The sequence below is a fragment of the Monodelphis domestica genome, chromosome 4, assembly GCF_027887165.1.
Source record: "Monodelphis domestica isolate mMonDom1 chromosome 4, mMonDom1.pri, whole genome shotgun sequence".
In the NCBI taxonomy this organism is placed as follows: Eukaryota; Metazoa; Chordata; class Mammalia; order Didelphimorphia; family Didelphidae; genus Monodelphis; species Monodelphis domestica.
The window spans coordinates 43274992-43294321 of NC_077230.1; the positions used below are offsets into that span (position 1 = coordinate 43274992).

General features: G+C 37.1%; 1 protein-coding gene across 2 annotated transcripts in view; it reads left to right on the plus strand.

The window, feature by feature from the left end:
* Positions 1-19330, plus strand: part of PHEX (phosphate regulating endopeptidase X-linked) — a 273600-nt gene that overhangs the window by 140649 nt on the left and 113621 nt on the right. For both annotated transcript variants that reach the window (XM_056793356.1, XM_056793357.1), the window contains one exon: positions 3817-3918. In XM_056793356.1, the coding sequence (XP_056649334.1) occupies positions 3817-3918 (102 nt within the window). The remainder of the gene's footprint in view (positions 1-3816; positions 3919-19330) is intronic.

Sequence of the window (19330 nt, forward strand, 5' to 3'; positions counted from 1 at the left end):
GCATATTTAAAAAAAACTTCATTTTAAACAATTTTGAGTTTTAAATCCTCTCTTACCCTCCTGTCCCTCCCTCACCTCTTCAGAAGGCAAGCAATAAGATAACAATTATACATGCAATCATGCAAAACATATTTCCACATTAGTCATTTTGCAAAAGAAAACACAAAAAAATCCCAAGAAAAATTAACATTTCCCAACATGAGTCCTTTGTAATTGTCTTAGATCATTGCATTGATCAGAATAGCTAGGTCTTTCACAGTTGGTTGTCCTTGCATTATTGCTGTTAACTGTGTTGTCTTCATTTTGCATGAGTCCATATAATTCTTCCTGATTTTTTTCTGGAATCATCCTGCTCATCATTTCTTATAGCACAATAATATTCCATCACAATCAAATGCAACCATTTCTTCAGCTATTCCCCAACTGATTCCTCCCATGTAGCTGCAAATGATTATGATCAACTTTTAGTTCTTTGCTGCTGAAGAACTGAAAGTGGTGTCAGCACCATGGACAAAGCTCCAGTCTCTATTCTCTAGTTATGGCTCCCTATCCAACACTGGCATTTCATGTGGGCAACTGACCTAGAAAAAGCATACAAACCTGATAGCCACAACAACGTCTCTTCCTTCCTTTCCTGCTGTCACTTAGGATTTCCCTTTTTCCTTTTCTCCTTGGTAATTTTAGCCTAGGTTGGATTTCTGCAAAATGAAATGTTTTTTTCCTCTCTTGGTGTTTCCCTTCCCACTGATTATTGTTAGATATCAGAGATGGGCTTACAACTAAATAGACTGTTGGACAGAGACCTAAATTCAAGCATAGCTTCCTTTTCCATGAAAGCATTTACCTTTTTTTTTTAAACAACAACAAAAACAATAACAACAACAAAAATACCACAGCTCAGAAAGGTAAGACAAAGGTAAGACAAAGAAAGGTAAGACAAGCTTTAACTTAGCATAAGTTTTAAGTCCAAAATGAATAGAAAATGATCATCTTTGTTGTTAGATTTTATCTTGTTAATTCCTCACAATTAGTTAAACTATTACCAAGCTTAAGTCAGATTTGAGGAAGATCCTACTTTCAGATTAATTAAAAAGATTCCCCACCCCATCCCCAAACTCATGTCAGTAACAGATCATACATGATTCATGGTAGTCTTGGAAGGATCAGGTCTGGATACTTAGCTTGACTTCAAGTGTTTTCCTGATAATGAGGCATATAAGGAATAGATTCTATATAATTAGTGATGATTCTGATTATGTACTATAGAAAAATGATGCCTATAGATACTTAAAAACCAGAGTAAAGCTAAAGTTGGAGCTTAGGGTGTTTAGGCCAAACCAAGGGGAACCAATCAGCAAGTAACAAATTCCCAAGAGTCAGATTGGGCAGAAGAATAATTTCCTTATTTGGGCCTCAAATTTTTCATTGGTACAAATGAGGATATTGGAATAAATAATCTCTAAAAGTCCTTTAGCTGTTGCCACAGTACATTGAGTTCCAGGTCTGGAGTCTGGATGCCCTGAGTTCAAATTTAGCTGCAGACACTTAGTAGCTATGTGACCCTGGACAAGTTTACCTTGATTTCCATCACCTGTTAAATGGATATAAAAATAGTACCTATTTCTTAGGGTTGTTGTAAGGATCAAATGAGATATAGTCCTTATAAAAAGCATTTAGCAAAGGGTCTGGAACATAGTAAATGCTATCTAAATTCTTATTCATTTCCCGCTCCTTTTCTGTTCCAAATCTTAGGGTCCTAAGTGTCATCCAGGTATACAGTGTATTGGACTGTTTTGGTATACAAAACAAACAGAGAAAACAAATGGAGAATGCAATCTGGCAGATATAATGGGAACAGGATCCAATGTAGGCCAGGATACATGATGGAGAAATTCCACATAATAATGGATTCTTAGACAGGCGTTATTTACTATCTCACCTGCTCAAGTATCCTTTTGGGTATTAATGAATAAAGGCTAGAAGATGTGTGTCCACAGAGACAGGGCTCTGTAGATTGCTGTTTAATGACTGAATTGCCTTCAGAAGTTCTGGTCTTCTACTGTGGTATTCTAATAGCCTTAAAACTTAAAAACAAAAAACAAAAACAAAAACTTCTGGCACTAGCCCCCTTTCCTTCCTTTCTGTTGTAGTTTTACCTCAAGACCTGAGAGGTACCTTTCTTGATTCCAGAAAAACCAAACTAAACCAAACCTGAATTTCAAATCCTGAGTTTGAGTTCTATCTCTGATATTTGATTCCTTTGGTGACTTTGGGTAAGATAATTTTTCTAGGTCTCAATTTCCTTCTTTGTAAAAGGTATGTAGGTTTGGTTAAAATCATGCTTAAAGTATCTTCTGAGTCTAAAATTCTCTAAACCTACAATGATCTCAAGATATAGCATGGTGCAATAGAAGCTGGCCCGAGAATCAGGTTCTTCTCATACATATTGACTGTCTGGCCCTGCAGTAATCAATTCATCTGAATACTCTAATATGCTGTTTCATATCTGCATTGATTGAGAGATTTCCCTCTTCATAAATTCCCTACATCACTGAAATCATAGGCTTTTCCCCCATAAAAAGGGATATTGGGTTCTTTTACTAATCTTTTTGTGAGAAATTTTCAAAACTCCCCCATCTGCCACATATAATTAGGTTTACTAATTTGCAACTGGTTCCCTTACAACTCTTACCGAGCTAAAAACTTACACTATAAGAATTTTTAAAATTTAAAACTAAAATTTGTAGCTGAACAGAGTAAAATTTTTGCCTTATTTCTTCACAAGTGGCCAAAGTTGGTTACATAGCAATAAATTAGAAAATAATATTCCTTGTCTTTTCTGTGTGAAATATAAAGGCATTAGTGTACATGAAAGTGAGAGTAGAGCTTGCACATCTTCCCTGAATTTTGTTTGTGTATAAAGGTAGCATTTCCCCCCTCTAGTTTATTTTGCCTCCCTCCTTGAACATGAGAGAGCAAGGACATGATATGCATAGGAGCACCATTCAACTGCTAAAATTTTGGTTTTAGGTCTTTTAGCAGAAATTTTTGATAATGGTCAGTTTGGTCAGTAGTTATTGGAGGAGAAACAGAGACAAAGAGAGAGACAGACACACAGAGGGACAGAAAGAGGGGAGACAGAAAGACAGAGGGGCATGGGGAGAGAGACACACACACATACAGAGAGAGAGAGAGAGGGGGGGGGTGAAGTGAATGAGAAGCCAGGAACAAAGATTCTAAGAGAATAACTGGTTCACCCTAGGGATCAAACTAAAAAAGAACTGGGGTACTCAGAACAGATCTGATTCATGTGGGGGAAATTTCCCCTCAGGGTTCCTTTTCTTTCTACTTGGCCTTCTGTTAACTCTGCATCTTTTCAGTTTCAGTCATTTTTCTGAAATACTCATCTTCCTGTTCATTTTTTTGCTTTTCATTTTTTCCCCTTCAGCCATTATAGAAAATTGAAATGAGTTGTCAGAACTAGATAGCCACAGGCAGATTTAGGTTACAAGGTAGGAGCTATGGTAATTTCTCTCATATAATCTGTTTATTGCTAGTCCTTGAAATAATTTGGGGAGGTAAACACTACAGTCACTGCAAACCCCCTCTAGTTATATTTAAGTTGAAAGGGGTCTTTTTTTTCTCACCAAGGTCTTTCTGGGACAGTCAAGTCTAGGTGCAGAGGAGGCACTTCTCTCTTCTTTTCATTAATCTGTGTCTCCTTGAAAGGGGGCATGTCCTTGAAGCTCTTTTTTACAGGTTCCTGCTTTCTACCTTTTACCTAGACTTTCTTATTAGAATGACTTTTTCTTTTAGATGGAGGAACTGATTGAGGGAGTTCGCTGGGCCTTCATTGATATGCTGGACAAGGAAAATGAATGGATGGATGCAGGGACAAAGAGGAGAGCCAGAGAAAAGGTAAAGATACCTCATGTTTAAAAATGGTGCTTTTTAAAGTGGTTTCATGCTTGATGCCTATTTAATGTTTTTGAGGACTACACAGTTGTGGAAGTTTCAAAAAATACCAAACTAGAACATATTTTTGGATGCACAAATATATTTTACTGTCTGGACATGGGAGAAAGCAAATCCTACTTTTTTATTTCTCCAGTGGGGTTCTCAAAATTGTAGAAATTGTGATATTGTGATTAGCATGTTGCACAAGAAGTCAGGAAGACCCAAGTTCAGATCCCAACTCTAACATTTTCTAGCTGTTTGACAACTTTCTACATCTCTTAATCTCTCTAAAACAAGAATTTTTTTTCTTTCATTGATTCCTTTGTTAGTCTGGTCAGGGCAATGTATTGTTTTTCAGAAAAAAAAATGACTTTAAATGCATCAAAAACATAAAAAATTAATTTACAGAACTAGAAAAATAATAAAAATTCATCCAGAAAAAGGACAGCAGGTCAAGAATATAATGGGAGTTAAGGAAGAAAAATGAGAAGGAAGGTGGTGTAGCAGTACCAGATCTCAAATTATACTATAAAGCAGTAATCATTAAAACAATTTGATATTGGCTAAAAAATAGAAGGGTGTATCAATCAATGGGATAATTAGATAAACAATATCCAAGGATCAATGAATTTAGCAATCTAGTATTTGATAAACCCAAAGAGCCCAGCTTTTGGGATAAGAATTCAGTATCTGACAAAAACTGCTGGGAAAACTGGAAAACAATATGGCAGAAACTAGGTCTATACAAATATCTCATACTCTTTATCAAGATAAGGTCAAAATGGGTATATAGTTTAGACATAAAGGGTGATAACAAATAAATTAGAGAAACATAAAATAGTTTACCTGGAAGATCTATGGAGAAGGGAATAATTTATGACCAAACAGGAGAACATTATAAGAAATAAAATGAATAATGTTGATTATCTTAAATTAAAAGGTTTTGTATAAGTAAAGCCAATGTAAGTAAGATTAGAAGGGAAACAACAAACTGGGAAAAAATTTTATAGGAAATTTCTCTGATAAAGATCTCATTTCTCAACACTATGGAGAACTTAGTCAAATTTATAAGAATAGAAATCATTCCCCAACTGACAGTCAAAGTATATGAACAAGCAATTTTCAGATGAAGAAATCAAAGCAATCAATAATCATATGAAAAAATCACTCTTGATTAGAGAAATGCAAATTAAAATAACTGAGGTACCACATCATACCTATAAGATTGACTAACATGACAGTAAAGGAAAGTGAGGAAGGAGCAAAGTTGGGGCACTAATGCATTGTTGTGGAGTTGTGAACTGATCCAACCATTCTGAAGGGCAATTTGGAACTATACCCAAAGGGCTATAAAGCTATGCATACCCTTTGTTCTGGTAATACTCTGATAGGTCTGTATCTCAAAAAGATAAAAAAAAGGAAAGGACATATTTGTAAGAAAATAATTATCGCAGTTCTTTTTTTGTGGTGAAAAATAATTGGAAATCAAGGAGATGTCCATCAATTGAGAGTGGCTGAACAAATTGTGGTATATTATGGTGATGGACTACTACTGTGCTATAAGATATGATCATCAGAATGATTTCAGAAAAATCTGGAAAGACCTACATGAACTGATACAGAATGAAATAAGCAGAACTAGGAGGACACTGAATATAACAGCAATATTATATGGTGATCAACTGAAAGTCTTAGCAACTCTCAGCAGTATAATGATCCAGTATAATTCTGAAGGACTTATGCTATCCATTTCCAGAGGAAGAACTGTTGGAGTGAGAGTACAGATCAAAGTATACTATTTTTCACATTAGTTTATTTGTGTTTTTATTTTGGGGTTGTGGCTTTAAATGAGTTGTCTTTTATATTTTGCATGATATAACCCTGATCAAATTGCCTACCATCTCCAGGAAGGGGAAAAGGAGGAAATGGAGGGACAGAGATAATGCATGTAACTGAGAAAACAAAATACCTTAAAGATGCATAAAATATATGATTGCAAAGGAAATAATTACATTAAAATATAATTATGTCTATCTCTATATGCATACATCTATATTTTATTTATATATCTGTATTATATATACAATTTTGCAGACCTCTGATTAAGAACCCTTACTCTAGAGTATATCTATTAAGTCACAGATGGATCTGTGGAAAGAATTCTCATAGTAGGAGTTCCCAATACTGACTAACCCAATGGTTCTTCATGTATTTGAGAGTTTTCAAAATACTTCAGTTTTTTTACAAATGGTTCTGTATAGCCACACTGCCTGCTAGCCAGTGATTTTGCAAAAGCCTCTTACTGTATATGGCAGAATGCAGAACAGCAGGGAAGTGAGAGGAACAGCTGGCAGGAAAGACCAGAACACCAAAAGAAAGAGGAAAACCCTGCATTGGCTTTATGTCCTCCTGCTACATGCACAGTGTTATTGGTGGGTCCTGTGGTTGATTGCCTTCATAAGAATATTAAACCCATCCAACTATATGATTTTTCTGAGATGACTCAAATAGCATGATGGATAAGAGGAACTCTACTATTTACTATCTATGTGGGCTTGGGCAAGATATTTACTTTCCTTGAACCTCAGTTTCTTCATCCATAAAATGGGGAGGTTGGGTCAGGTGAATCCCAAGGTTGGTAAGAGCCAACATAATGATCCTGTGACCTCTGAGGTTCTTTATAGCACTAAATATGTAGTCTTTTAATTTTTTAAACCCTTACTTTCTATTTTAGAATCAATACTGTGTCTCATTCCAAGGCAGAAGAGTGCTAAGGGCTAGGCAAAGGCTGGTAAGTGATTTATTCAGGGTCACACAACGAGGAAGTGTCTGAATTCAGATTCGAACCCAGGACCTCCTATCTCTGGAGCTGGCTTTCTATCCCTCTGAGCCACCTAGCTGCCCCCAATATGAAGTCTTGTGATTTGCATATACTTTAGCATAGGTAAAGCAATGAACTTTTACCACCAACTACCTGTGAAAATCGATTCCATCATTTTCTTTTCTTTTCTTTAAAATTTTAAACAGACATCTTCTGTATTCATATCACTCTCATTTGTGAATAGAGCCCTCCCCTCTCCCCAGGTCGGTACTTTATAATCTCCTCTTATTTTCTGTGCTGAAGGAAATCCTGTCCTTTAGTGGATAAAGCAAAGCATTCCCACCCCTTGAAGTGCCCTTGAAGTGTGTCGGCAGGGACCCCCACCCCCCCCACCTCAGGACCGTCATCTTTTCAGTGCATATTTCTGTCAACATACATGAAAAGCTTTCTTGGTGTTTGACAGTGAAGAAGAACAAAAGAAGGGGAAGACAGAGGAAAGGCTAAGTCTTATTCACCCCTCCCCCAAAGCCTGTCCATCAAGGCTGTCCATCATTTTGTAGGGAATGGGCAAAGGCTGGACTCAGAGGCACCGTGGCATTCTAAGGTGGCAAGCTGGTGGAGGAGCAGAGGGATCTCTCACTATTAGGATGTTTGGGGAAGCTTTTTTCCATTTATTTAAGGAGTTGGAGTCTCTTCTAGAGAATATTTGTGCTGTGAGCAGAGAGCATCCATATTGCTCCCTTTAGTTTTTAGCATCCTGACTCCTTCTGGGAGAAGGGAGCTGTCCGTGGGGGAGAGTGCATAATGTCCTGGGAACAACAGCATCTTCCTTAACAAGCCCGAATTGTGTTCTTCTCAGGGAGGGTGGCTAAAGGTTCCAAGTGATCAGCTGCACCACTGCTCGACATTCCAGCCAAGGTGACTGGGGATCACCAGCACCAATCTTGATTCTCTTCCTATTTAAAGTGTTCCTGTTTGCCACCAGGATTGCTTTGAATTTCTTCTTGTATCTGTGGGAGCTGTTACACCATTATGATTATTTTAATAAGGTGCTTTCTCTTCTGATGACTTGAGAGTTCTTAGAAATGAACAGAGCAGGTACAAGAAGAAAAAGTGCCTTAGTTATAATTTTATTTGGATCCCTGGGGGCCCCAGGCAGCATCTTGAGGTGCTGACTATATTTGGAATATTGGAGTGCTTAAAAAGATGAAAATAAAAATGCAAATGCTTCTTCATTAACTAACAAAAGGGAAGGACTTTCTGAGAAGAATGAAGATGGGCCCTGTTTTGGACTACAAAAGATTTGGATTTTCTTTTTTTCTCTAGGATAAATAAAGTGCAATTCTCAATACATTCTCTGGATGGAGCTCTTGGTACTTGAAAAAAACATACATAGTTAAAGAACTGAAGGCTTTTATGCAGCATTCTGCCTCTTGTCTGTTTTTTGAAAATGATTATTTTTTCTTTGTCATTCTTTCTCTGCTGTATCTGACTTGATTGCCTTTTAATAGCTAACAAGAATGGGGATGCTCTACCTACTAATTCCTTGACTCTTAGATGGAAATATGATTATTTTCTAGATTATGCTTTCTATTTAATGATTCCCATATTTAGAATAAATTCTTTGCTTTCACCTGTATTTTAAGTGGAGGTGAATAATTTGCTTGCATCCCATGTTAGGCCTTGGCACTGTTCTTTGGGCTTGTGGGTTTTGCCATAGCTTTCATGCAGAAGAGTTCTTTTCGATAATAGTATACACATTGGACCAGTGCTGAGTCACAAGGCAAGCTATAGGGAAAGCTAGAAAATATAATGAATGAGAGAAGGGAAGCTCTCCTTTTTTTAAAAACCATTTTAAGGATCATATGTTGACAATGAACTGTCTGGCACAAAATGATGTTTGACCACAACATTCCATAGTAATGGACCTCCTGAAACCAGGAAGAAACAAAGACAGGTAATGAAAATGGGCAAGAGCTTATTATCCTGGCTTTTTAAAGAGTGGTATTGCTTTGAAGATGAAAATGTAATGATATTGTTTTGTCCTGTAACTTACTGGAGGTGAGTCATCAGTAATGGTGGCCCTGCTTCCTGGGAAGAGTAAACCAGTTATCTCTGTCTTCTTCCTCATCTCCAGAAAGGGATCATGAAATGTTTTCATATTATTTAACAGTCTGCATCCTGATATAGTTGAAAGAGCACCGAATGTGGAATGAAAAAAAAATGGATTTATATCTTTTCTACTAGTATAACCTTGGGCAAGGCACATCATCTTTCTAGTCTATTAAGGAGGTTGTAATCCAACCATTGATTGGTTGGATCCAATCCAATCCAATCCAATCCAATGATTCCTAAAATACTTTCCTATTCTAGATCTTATGGTGTGGTGTTTTACTAGTTGTCTAGTGTTGTGAAGTAAATGTAATCTCTTTTTGGTGACCATATAATCTTGAAAGGATTAGAGAGTTATTATAATAAATATTAGGGTATAGGGACTTGTTAATTTTTTTAGCAAATATAGATACAATTTTTTTCTAGCACTATGATTTCATCATAAGCGTATAGTATGGCAATTTTCTCCATCCATGCAGATTAGCCATTTCTCTATAACTTTTGGTCTTAAAGAGTAGCCTGGCATCCCTTAGAGGTTAAGCAACTTGCCCAGGGATGCTCAGTCAGAATGCATGAAAAGTTGAATTTGAACCCAGGTCTTCTTGACCCCAAGGTCAGCCTTATTCCCATTACACTTTGGAAAATAATTTTAAAAATGATCTTTGGGGAGTCTTATTTCCTGATCAGTGCAACAAGCAAGAACTCTGAGGTCATTCTGTGATGATTCTCATTCACTGTATAATATTTGGATGTGACCATATAACCATTATAGTTTCAGTTGCAGAGCAGAGAGTATGACACTGGGAATCAGAGGGATCTGGTTTGATTTCTGGCTCTATCATTTTGGAGCTGTGTGGTCCATGACAAGGGACATCACCTCCCAGAGTTCTTCCCTTACCTGTAGATTTGAGAGAATGAAAGTTTGCACTAACTATTCTATTACAGGGTTGTTTTGAGAGAGGTTATTTAAAAAAACTTTCAAGAGCTTTATAAAGATGAATTTGATCTGTGGCTTTTATAGAACCTTCCACTTTAGTGATCTTCCTAAAAAGCACAGATTTGGCCTTGTCACCTCCCTCTTTAATGAACTCCATTGGTTCCTCCAGGATCTACTCCCATTGGACTTTTAAAACTCTTCCTAGCTTGGCCCCTTCCTACTTTTCCAGTCTTCTTACACTTTCATGTACTCTTATCATAGTGACACAGGCTTTTTTTTGCTCTCCTTCTTACCTGATCAACATCTCCCATTTCTGTGCCTTTCCATTGGCATACTGGCTTATGTAGACTGCTCTTCCTTCTCACTTTCACCTTGTGGCTTCCCTGGTTTCCTTCAGTGTTCATCTAAATCTGTGCTTTTTTTCAAAAGTTTTTTTTTTTTTTGGTCCAATCTCCCTCACCCTCTTGTCTGCCTCTATTCTTAGAGCTTTCTCTCTGAGATCTCCTCCCATTTATACTCTACAAATCTTGTATATAGAGATTTGTCTGCCATTGTTGCCCTCATTAGATTGTGAATCCTTTGAGGATAGGAACTGTGTTTTTTGTTTTCTTTTTAGAGTTTAGCACACTTTAAGCAATTAATTAATGCTTGCTGATTGAAAAAAAAAAACCTGGCAAAATCTTATCTGTATTTGAAAGAGAATTCCTATGGGATATTTATTCTTGTTACTTTCCTTTAAGGTTCAAGGTTGTCAGAACATAACTGGTAAGCCAATAAGACAGCAGGAAAGTGTGGCATATGGGGTCCTAGTTGTAAAAATGTCATTAGTGCCTTTTGGCACTCATGTGCCAAAGTGGGTGGAAGAATCAAACTCCAACAAGCTTGAGGAACTCATCTACTCAGGTATAAGTATTGTTGAAGTAGTATTTATCTGAGCTCAATTGATCCCAAGTCCAGCTCATTCAATTTTTAGCCTTTGCTAGATTCACTTTACCACTGTGATAGAGAAATATGTTTTGATTGTGCTTATACAAGTATTTGTTTTGTCAACATGATCCATTCAACAAGGATTTATTAATCACCTTCTACATGCAAGTTTGTGCTGGGGATACAAAGACATACTTGTTAACAATTTCTATCCTTAAACAAAAGACCAAAAAAAAAAGCCCTAAGGTAGAAATAATATGTTTGCGAATAAGTAAACAGAAAAATTTGCAAAGTAAATTCTGGGCTTGTTGGAAGAGTGGAAGGTGGAGGGGTAGAAGACTGGGGTGTGAAAGGTGGTACTATAATGAGCAAAAGACTAAATGTTATTTTTTTAAACCCTTACCTTCTGTCTTGGGAGTCAATACTATTTATTGGCTTCAAGGCAGAAAAGTGGTAAGGGCTAGGCAATGGAGGTTAAGTGACTTGCCCAGGGTCACACAGCTGGGAAGTGTCTGAGGTCAAATTTGAACCCAGGACCTCTCATATCTCAGCCTGACTCTCAATCCACTGACCCACCCAGCTGCCCCTTAAAAATCATTGAAGAGAATTGGGGATTCCAAATGGTGGAGATCATTCCAATGAGAACAAAATGAATTTATAAACAGGGAACTTATTAAAAGGGAAGAGACATCTGTTTCCCAGGCCTCTTTCTTAGTCATCTCTGTTTCTTCTCCCCACGTCCCACTCTTTACATTATGCTATTTATTTTCCCAGTCAGTGCTCCCCTGTGGAAAGAGTCCAAGACTGAGAGCCTAAAGATGAAGGGCCTGGTCCTGGCTCTGCTACTAAATCTATGTGGAATTTTACCTTTTTTTAGGTTTCAGTTTCCTCATCTTTGAAATGAAGAAACTGAGTGAGATGGTCTCTAAGGTCCTTTCCTGTTCTCACTTTCAATGAATATATGTTGTTGTTGTGTTAGACATAATTGAAAATTGACTGAACAACCACAAAAATCATATAAATGCGTTTATTATTCAGTCCTTTCAGTTGTGTCCTGGATCTTCATGACTCCTTTTAGAGTTTTCTTGGCAAAGATACTGGAGTGGTTTGCCATTTCCTTCTCCAGCTTATTTTACAGATGAGGAAACCAAGGCATAGAGGGTTAAATGACTTGCCCAGGGTCACAGAACTAGTGTCTGAGGCCAGATATGAGCTTACAAAGCTGAGTTTTCCTGACTCCAGGTCCAGCACTCTATCCACGGTAGCATCTAGTTTTCTCTATTTTTTTCTACTTATACTTTTTCTTCTGACCCTTACTACCCACCCAATTAACCTTCAATCTATGAATTTTTAACTCTTCCTTTAACAATGTAAACACATGCTTCTGCAAAATTGCTTCTTGCCTTCTCATGTCACAGAAACATGTTTGCATCCATGCATCCATGCAGAGATATAGATACAAATATTCTAATCACTGAGATATTTACTGCATATATATACATATACATATATATATATATATATATATATAGACATATGTTGGATGACAGAGTCACTTGGATCTATCCTTCCCCACATCCCTCCCCTCCCCCACTGCATTATGTTCTCTATGTGATTTTTAGTTCCTCCTTCTTGATTTGCGACTGTGATCTTTTTAGCAAGGGACAGGAATATAAAGCTTTAAGGAAGATGGAGTCAAGAGCGAGAAATGAAGATTGATTTTGGCTGTCCCGTACCTGTGGGATGGGTTTTGGTGTTTTTCATTTTGAAAAGGATGATGGAAAAAGAAGAAAGATCTTTGAGCTCTAAGAGTATTTCTCTAAATGCCAAAAATATACTCCTCTTAAAATTCTTAGTTAGGGTATTTTAGATCTAAAAGGGTTCATGGAAATCATCCAATCCAACCTCCTCATTTTAGTCAATGAAATTGGAGTCCAGGGAATGCCTATTTCCTTTTCTTTTTCTTACTTCCCTTCTCTGTCTTTCCCTTCTCTTTTCCTCTCCTAGTAAGTTGCAGTGACTTGGTGCAGTGGTGGACACTAGGGGGTGGTGGCAGATCCTTTTGGTGTCTGTGAAAGGAACCATCATGTTTTGTTTGGAGGCCTGAAAAATAAATGGCCTTCTTTACCTGGACCACTATGAGACATTCTGAGGAGAAAATAATTTGATTGCTTTCTGTGGAGAAGAAATATGGGATGTAGGATTTCATTGATTTGGGGAACACTAACTGTGTCTAGCTCTTTCGGCCAACTTGTCTGCATCGTATAGTCTTACATCAAATCAAATTTTAAAGTTTTAATTGGGGCAGCTAGAGGGCACAATGGAAAAATGCTAGACCTATCAGGAAGACCTGAGTTCAAATTTGACTTTAAGATATTTCCTAGCTGTGGGACACTGGTCAAGTCATCTAACTCTGTTTGCTTCAGTTTCCTCATCTTAAAAATGAGCTGGAGAAGGAAATGGCAAATCACTTTAGTGTCTTTGCCAAGAAAACCCCAAGCAGGGTCACTAAGAGTAGGACACAACTGAAATGACTGGATAATAAAGTTTCAATCAGACTCATTACACATGTAATGGCATTTTGGCTTGATTTTCCAATGTAGGTTAAATTGAATTGATTTTTGGTGGATTCACCAAAGTATTGGTCTTGGCGTCCTTTAAGGTGACTTTAGATGAAACTGCACCATTTTCTTATTTTAGTAACTAGCCTCAATAGGATATGATAGGATAATAGCTTCTTGAGCTGGAGGGGACCTTAGAGGGCATCTAGTCCAGCATTTATGTGTGATCTATGGCCTAGAACCCCCCTAAACTTGGTCTGATCCTGGGTACCAACACCATGAAGTTTAGTTTTTCCTTTTGACTTATTATTCTGACTTGGTCTTAAACATTTTTTTTTTAAACCATTACCTTCTGCCTTAGAGCCAATACTAAATTTTATTTCTAAGGCAGAAGAATGATAAGGGCTAGGCAAAGAGGGTTAAGGGACTTGTCACATAGCTAGGAAGTGTCTAAGGCCAAATTTGAACCTAGGATTTTTCTTTTCCTCTCAATCCACCGAGCCACCTCTCTGCTTTTCCTACTTGGTCTTAGTCTAGGAAATCTCCAAAATAGGGCTTGGATGTAACTTGTTTCAAGGTTTCCCCAAATAAAGATTAAAGGAATTCTCAGCTTCTTTCAAAACACTCAAAATAGAGCAGGAAAACTGAATATGAGGGAAAGCCTTTATTTTACACAGAATATGCAGGGGATGCAAAATATAATTAAAAGCCCATAAACATGTAGAATATATATAAAATACTCAAATAGATCATTTAAAGGGACTAATTTTGGGATTGCTTTTGGGATAACTCTGCCATTATATGCGATTGGGACAGATTCTTAGATAATTTCTCTACGAGGCCTAGTCTCAGGATTGGTGAGTCTCTAACTTGGACTAGCATTTTATGAGAATCCCAGTCATACTCCCTTCACTATCCACTCAACTCTGTGAAATCTTCTTCCTTCAGTAGCCTTGCCTCTTCATCCCTTTTCAGCTCACTTCAGTGTGCTCTCTTTCCCATTAAAATGTAAGCTCCTAGAAGGGAATGATTCTTTTGTATGCTTGTAATTATATCCTTAGCACTTGGCACAGTGCCTGGCACAAAGTATGCAAATAAAAATTTTTCTTTTTTTGTTTCTTTTCCCCTCCTTTCTTTCCTTCTTTCTTTTTTGTTTCTTTCTATCTCTCTTTTTTGTTCCTTCCTTCCTTCCTTCCTTCCTTCCTTCCTTCCTTCCTTCCTTCCTTCCTTCCTTCCTTCCTTCCTTCTTTCTTTCTTTCTTTCTTTCTTTCTTTCTTTCTTTCTTTCTTTCTTTCTTTCTTTCTTTCTTTCTTTCTTTCTTTCTTTCATTTATGTATCTATCTAAGTTTCTATGTATATATTTATATATCTATCTAGCTAATCTATGTAAACTCTCTTAACCCTTCTTTAAAGCATTAATACTTTTTACAACATCTCTGACAAGGGGTGACCAAAGTCTCACCTGACTACATCTAGGAAGGGAGAAGTCATTAATCTTTAAGGCATTGCATGACTAATGGTATAGTGAGGTTGCATTTCATTTTAGATATTCAGAAAGTTTAGTTTTCAAGTAAAAATTCTTTGACTCAAGTTATTTAGTACAAGTAAAAGCAAGTAGATAGAATCCTTACATTAAAAAAAGTGTTTATTTTCAGTTCTGAATTTTTTTCCTCCCTTCCCTCCTCCATTTACTAAGAAGGCAAGAAATATGATACTAATTATATTTTTGAAGTCATTCAAAACATATTTCCATATTAGCTTTATTGTGAGAGGAAAAAACCCCAAGAAAAATAAAGTATGAGACAATATGCTTCAATGAGCATTGAATTCATCAGTTCTCTTTCTGGAGGTGTATAGTATTTATCATCATAAGTCCTTTGGAATTGCCATGGATCATTGTATTAATCAGAGTAGCTAAGTCTTTCACAGTTGATTGACACTACAAGATTGCTGTTATTGTGTTCAGTGTTTTAGTTCTCTTCACCTCACTTTGCATCAATTCATGTAAGTCTTCCCAGGTTGTTCTGAAACCATTCTGCTTGTCATTTCTTATTGCACAGTAGTATTTTATCACAATATTATACTACCACTTGTTCAGCCATTTCCCAACTGATAGGAATTTCCTCAGTTTCCAGTCTTTGCCACCACAAAAGAGCTGCTATTAATATTTTTGTACATATAAATCCCTTTCTTTTTCTTTCATTGCTTTGAAGTACAGACATAGTAGTGGTATTGCTGGGTCAAAGATATCCACGGTTTCATAGCTCTTTGGGCATAATTCCAAATTGTTTTCCAGAATGATTGGATCAGTTCACAACTCTACCAATAGTACAATAGTGTCCTATTTTTCTACATACTCAGCATTTGTCATTTCTGATAGATGAGGTGATATCTTAGAGTTGTTTTAATTTGCATTTCTCTAATTATTAATGATGATAGAATTTTAAAGTAATTTTTGAGAAATTTGTTACCAGGCAATTATTGAAATTTTAATTGGATTTCCTTCTCCCTCTCTCTGTTCTTAGGCTATTTTCCCACTACTTTTCATTATATCATGTCAAAAAAACAAAAGGAATTAAGATACTAAGTAAAATTGAATTCTGTGATCATATACCTAAATGAGATTTCAAAGGCTATCTATCAGATTCAACTCCCTCTTTTTACAGATGAGGAAACTGAGATCCAGGGAGCTTAAGGGACTAGCTCAATGTCATCCAAGAATTAAAATGTCAGGACTTCAACCAAAGTCATAATTTATCATGTTTCTTGTATATACCCATCTATGGGATGGAAAAATATGAGGATAAAATTAGAAAGGAATGGCAGTGTCTGGTGATATAAGGAAAGACAAATGGCTAACATTTTTGCAGGCTGGAAGATGGAATATTATTTACATTTGGTGTGTTTTCAGGCTTCTATTAAGCATAACCTTCTAAGATCCTTCCTGTTCTAACATTTTCTAATGCTCAGGCTTTTAAACAAATGCCAGCAGTCACTTTTTCCACCTCAAAGACATGCTTTGATGTTTCTAAGAATCTTTCTTCAGACCTGCAATATGGAGACTCTGCAAGAACAGAAATGTTCATAAATATAGATTAATGAGTTAATTCGATTTGAGATCTCCATAATATTTGCTTCTTGATGCAAATGGACACACATCCAAATACAAGGTGTCATATATTTTTTAGATGTCTGCACATACCTCTGGGGACAGCTCAACTGTACAGCAAATAGAGTGCTAGGTTTAGAGTCAGCATTCTTGTGTCACCTATTAGCTGTGAGACCCTAGGAAAGTCACTTAACTGCTGGATGCCTCAATTTCCTCATCTGTAAAATAGGGATAACAATAATACCTAACTCTTAGGATTATTGTGAGGATCAAATAAGGAAATACATGTAAGGCACTCATCCTAGTGCCTGGAACATAGTAGATACTATAAAAATGTTTGTTATCATCATCATCATCATCATCATTGATATAAGCCTTCATTGGCTCTTTTTTCTCATTACCAATTGCTGAATGTCATAGTCTCTACAGCACAGGGCTATGTTGTTTTTATTCACTTGTTTCAGTCATATCTGACTCTTCATGACCCCATTTGGTTTGGTTTGGGTTTTGTTGGGGGGGAAGATAAAGATACTGGAATGGTTTGCCATTTCCTTCTCCAGCTTGTTTCGCAGATGGGGAAATTGAGGCAATCAGAGGTTAAGTGATTTGCCTAGTTAGTATCTGAGGCCAGATTTGAATTCAGGTTTTATTGATTCCAGGCTAGGTATACTATTCATTGCACCACCTAGCTGTCCACCACACAGGGCTATAGTGAGAATCAAATGAGATACTAGATGCCAAATCCTTGGATACCTTAAAGCACTAAGTAGATGTTATCTGTTTATTATTATTTCATTCACAATTAATTATAATATCCACAAATCAATGGGCACTTATTGGGCACTTATATGCTAAACATTATGCTAAGATTGGGAATATAAATATAAAGAGAAAAAGATAATCCCAGTCCCCAGGAATTTCCATGTTTTTGGGGAAGATAAAACTGGAAACTGGAAAGAGGGACAGGCAAGTGGATGGGAAGGGGAAGAAATGAAAGTACCCAGATAGTGGTGGTGCAGTGGGGTGAGGGAAGGGAAAGGCATTGCAGAGAAAGTCTGGGATAGTACAGAATTCATCCTAGAGAGGAGTGAGGGCATGGCTGGTCTGGTTTTCCTCTTAAAAACAAAAAGTTCTTGGGGGCAAAAAACACTGTGGCTAGAGTGCTAGGACTACAGATGGGAGGTCCTGGGTTCAAATCTGAATTCTGACACTTCCTAGCTGTGTGACCCTGGGCAAGTCACTTTATCCCAATTGTCTAACCTTTTTTTGCTCTTCTGCTTGGAACCAATACTTGATATTAATCCTAAAATAGAAAATAAGAGTTTAAAACCAAAACCAAAACCAAAACGCAGAGGTACTTTCAGTGTGAGAAATCCAGGATGGTATGTACTTCTAGGATGAAGGGATTTTTGGGGCATTGTAGAGAAAGTCCAGTAGAATCAAGAATATATCCTGGAGAGTTTTAAATAATCAGATTAAACAATCAAAGTCTGACCTTTTTGTGTGTGTGTGGGAGGAGGTAGGACTGGGGAGGGAAGAGGGAAAGATTGTGTTGAGAAGAGAGTGGGGAAATGGAAAAAATGCTGCATTTAAATCAGGTCAGGGTTCTAAACCTGTCTCTGCCTCTTAAAAAGTTGTGTGACCTTGAGCTCATCATTGAACCTTTCTAGAGATGTGCTTTCTCACCTGTAAAGAGGTGATAATAATGCTTGCTCTATTTACTGTGCAGGACTGGAGTGAGGATCAAATGCCATTCCACAGGAAAGCACTTTTCAAACTCCAAAGCACTAGACAAACATAAGGGGTTATTATGTATTTGGAAAGCAGTTCAGAGACAGCCACACAGCCCGAGAATTACCTCTCAGAGTGGGGAATGAAAGAGTGACCTTTAATAAATGATGGAAAATGTCCCCTGCTTTTATTTCCAAGTAGTAAAGTTTTAATGCTTGATTTTCTTGTTCATGAGCCAGCACCAAATTATGCAAGTCTTTTCCTGTAAGGGTTCCACAATGTTGAGTTGAGCCCCAGAAGGGGATCGTGGGAAGACATGGTCAAGATGGGTGGATATGACTAGGATGTGATCTACAATATTAAAGGGATTACCCACAGGAGTAAGACTATAAACACATTAGAATTTTAGATTATGGGAGCAGCAGGGTGGCTCAGTGGATTGAGAGTCAGATCCAGAGATGGGAGGTGCTGTGTTCCAATATGGCCTCAGACACTTCCTAGCTGTGTGACTCTGGGCAAGTCACTTAACCCCCATTGCCTAGCTCGTACAGCTCTTCTGCCTTAGAACCAATACATAGTATTGACTCTAAAATGGAAGATAAGGATTTAAAAAAAGAATTTTGGATTATAAGTTAAACAAAGAGATATTTATTAAGTATCTAGCCTGTGCCAGGCACTGTGCTAGGATCTGGGGAGAGATAAAGGGCAAAAATGAAACAGTCCCTCTCATCCAGAAGTTTGCATTCTATGTAAACACAGGTTTAAATACAAATAAAGTAATTAAACAATAGTATGTATAGATCTACACATATGTATATGTATTTGCACATATATGCTATTTATACATATATGTGTGTACGTATACATATAAGGCAGGAAGCTGGGGGAATCAGATAGTACAGTAGATAGAACACTGGGCTTGGAGTCAGGAAGACCTGATTTAAAATCTGATCGTGAACATTTACTAGTTGTGTGATTCTGGACAAATCACTTAACCTCTTTCTGCCTCAGTTTCCTGAACTGTAAAATAGGGATCAAAATGACTCTTACTTCCATTGGTTGTTGTGAGGTTCAAATGAAATATTTGTAATAATAATACAAAATCTGGCACTGTTTTGTTTTTAGTCATTTTTCAGTCATGTATAATTCTTTGTGATCTCTTGAGATTTTCTTGG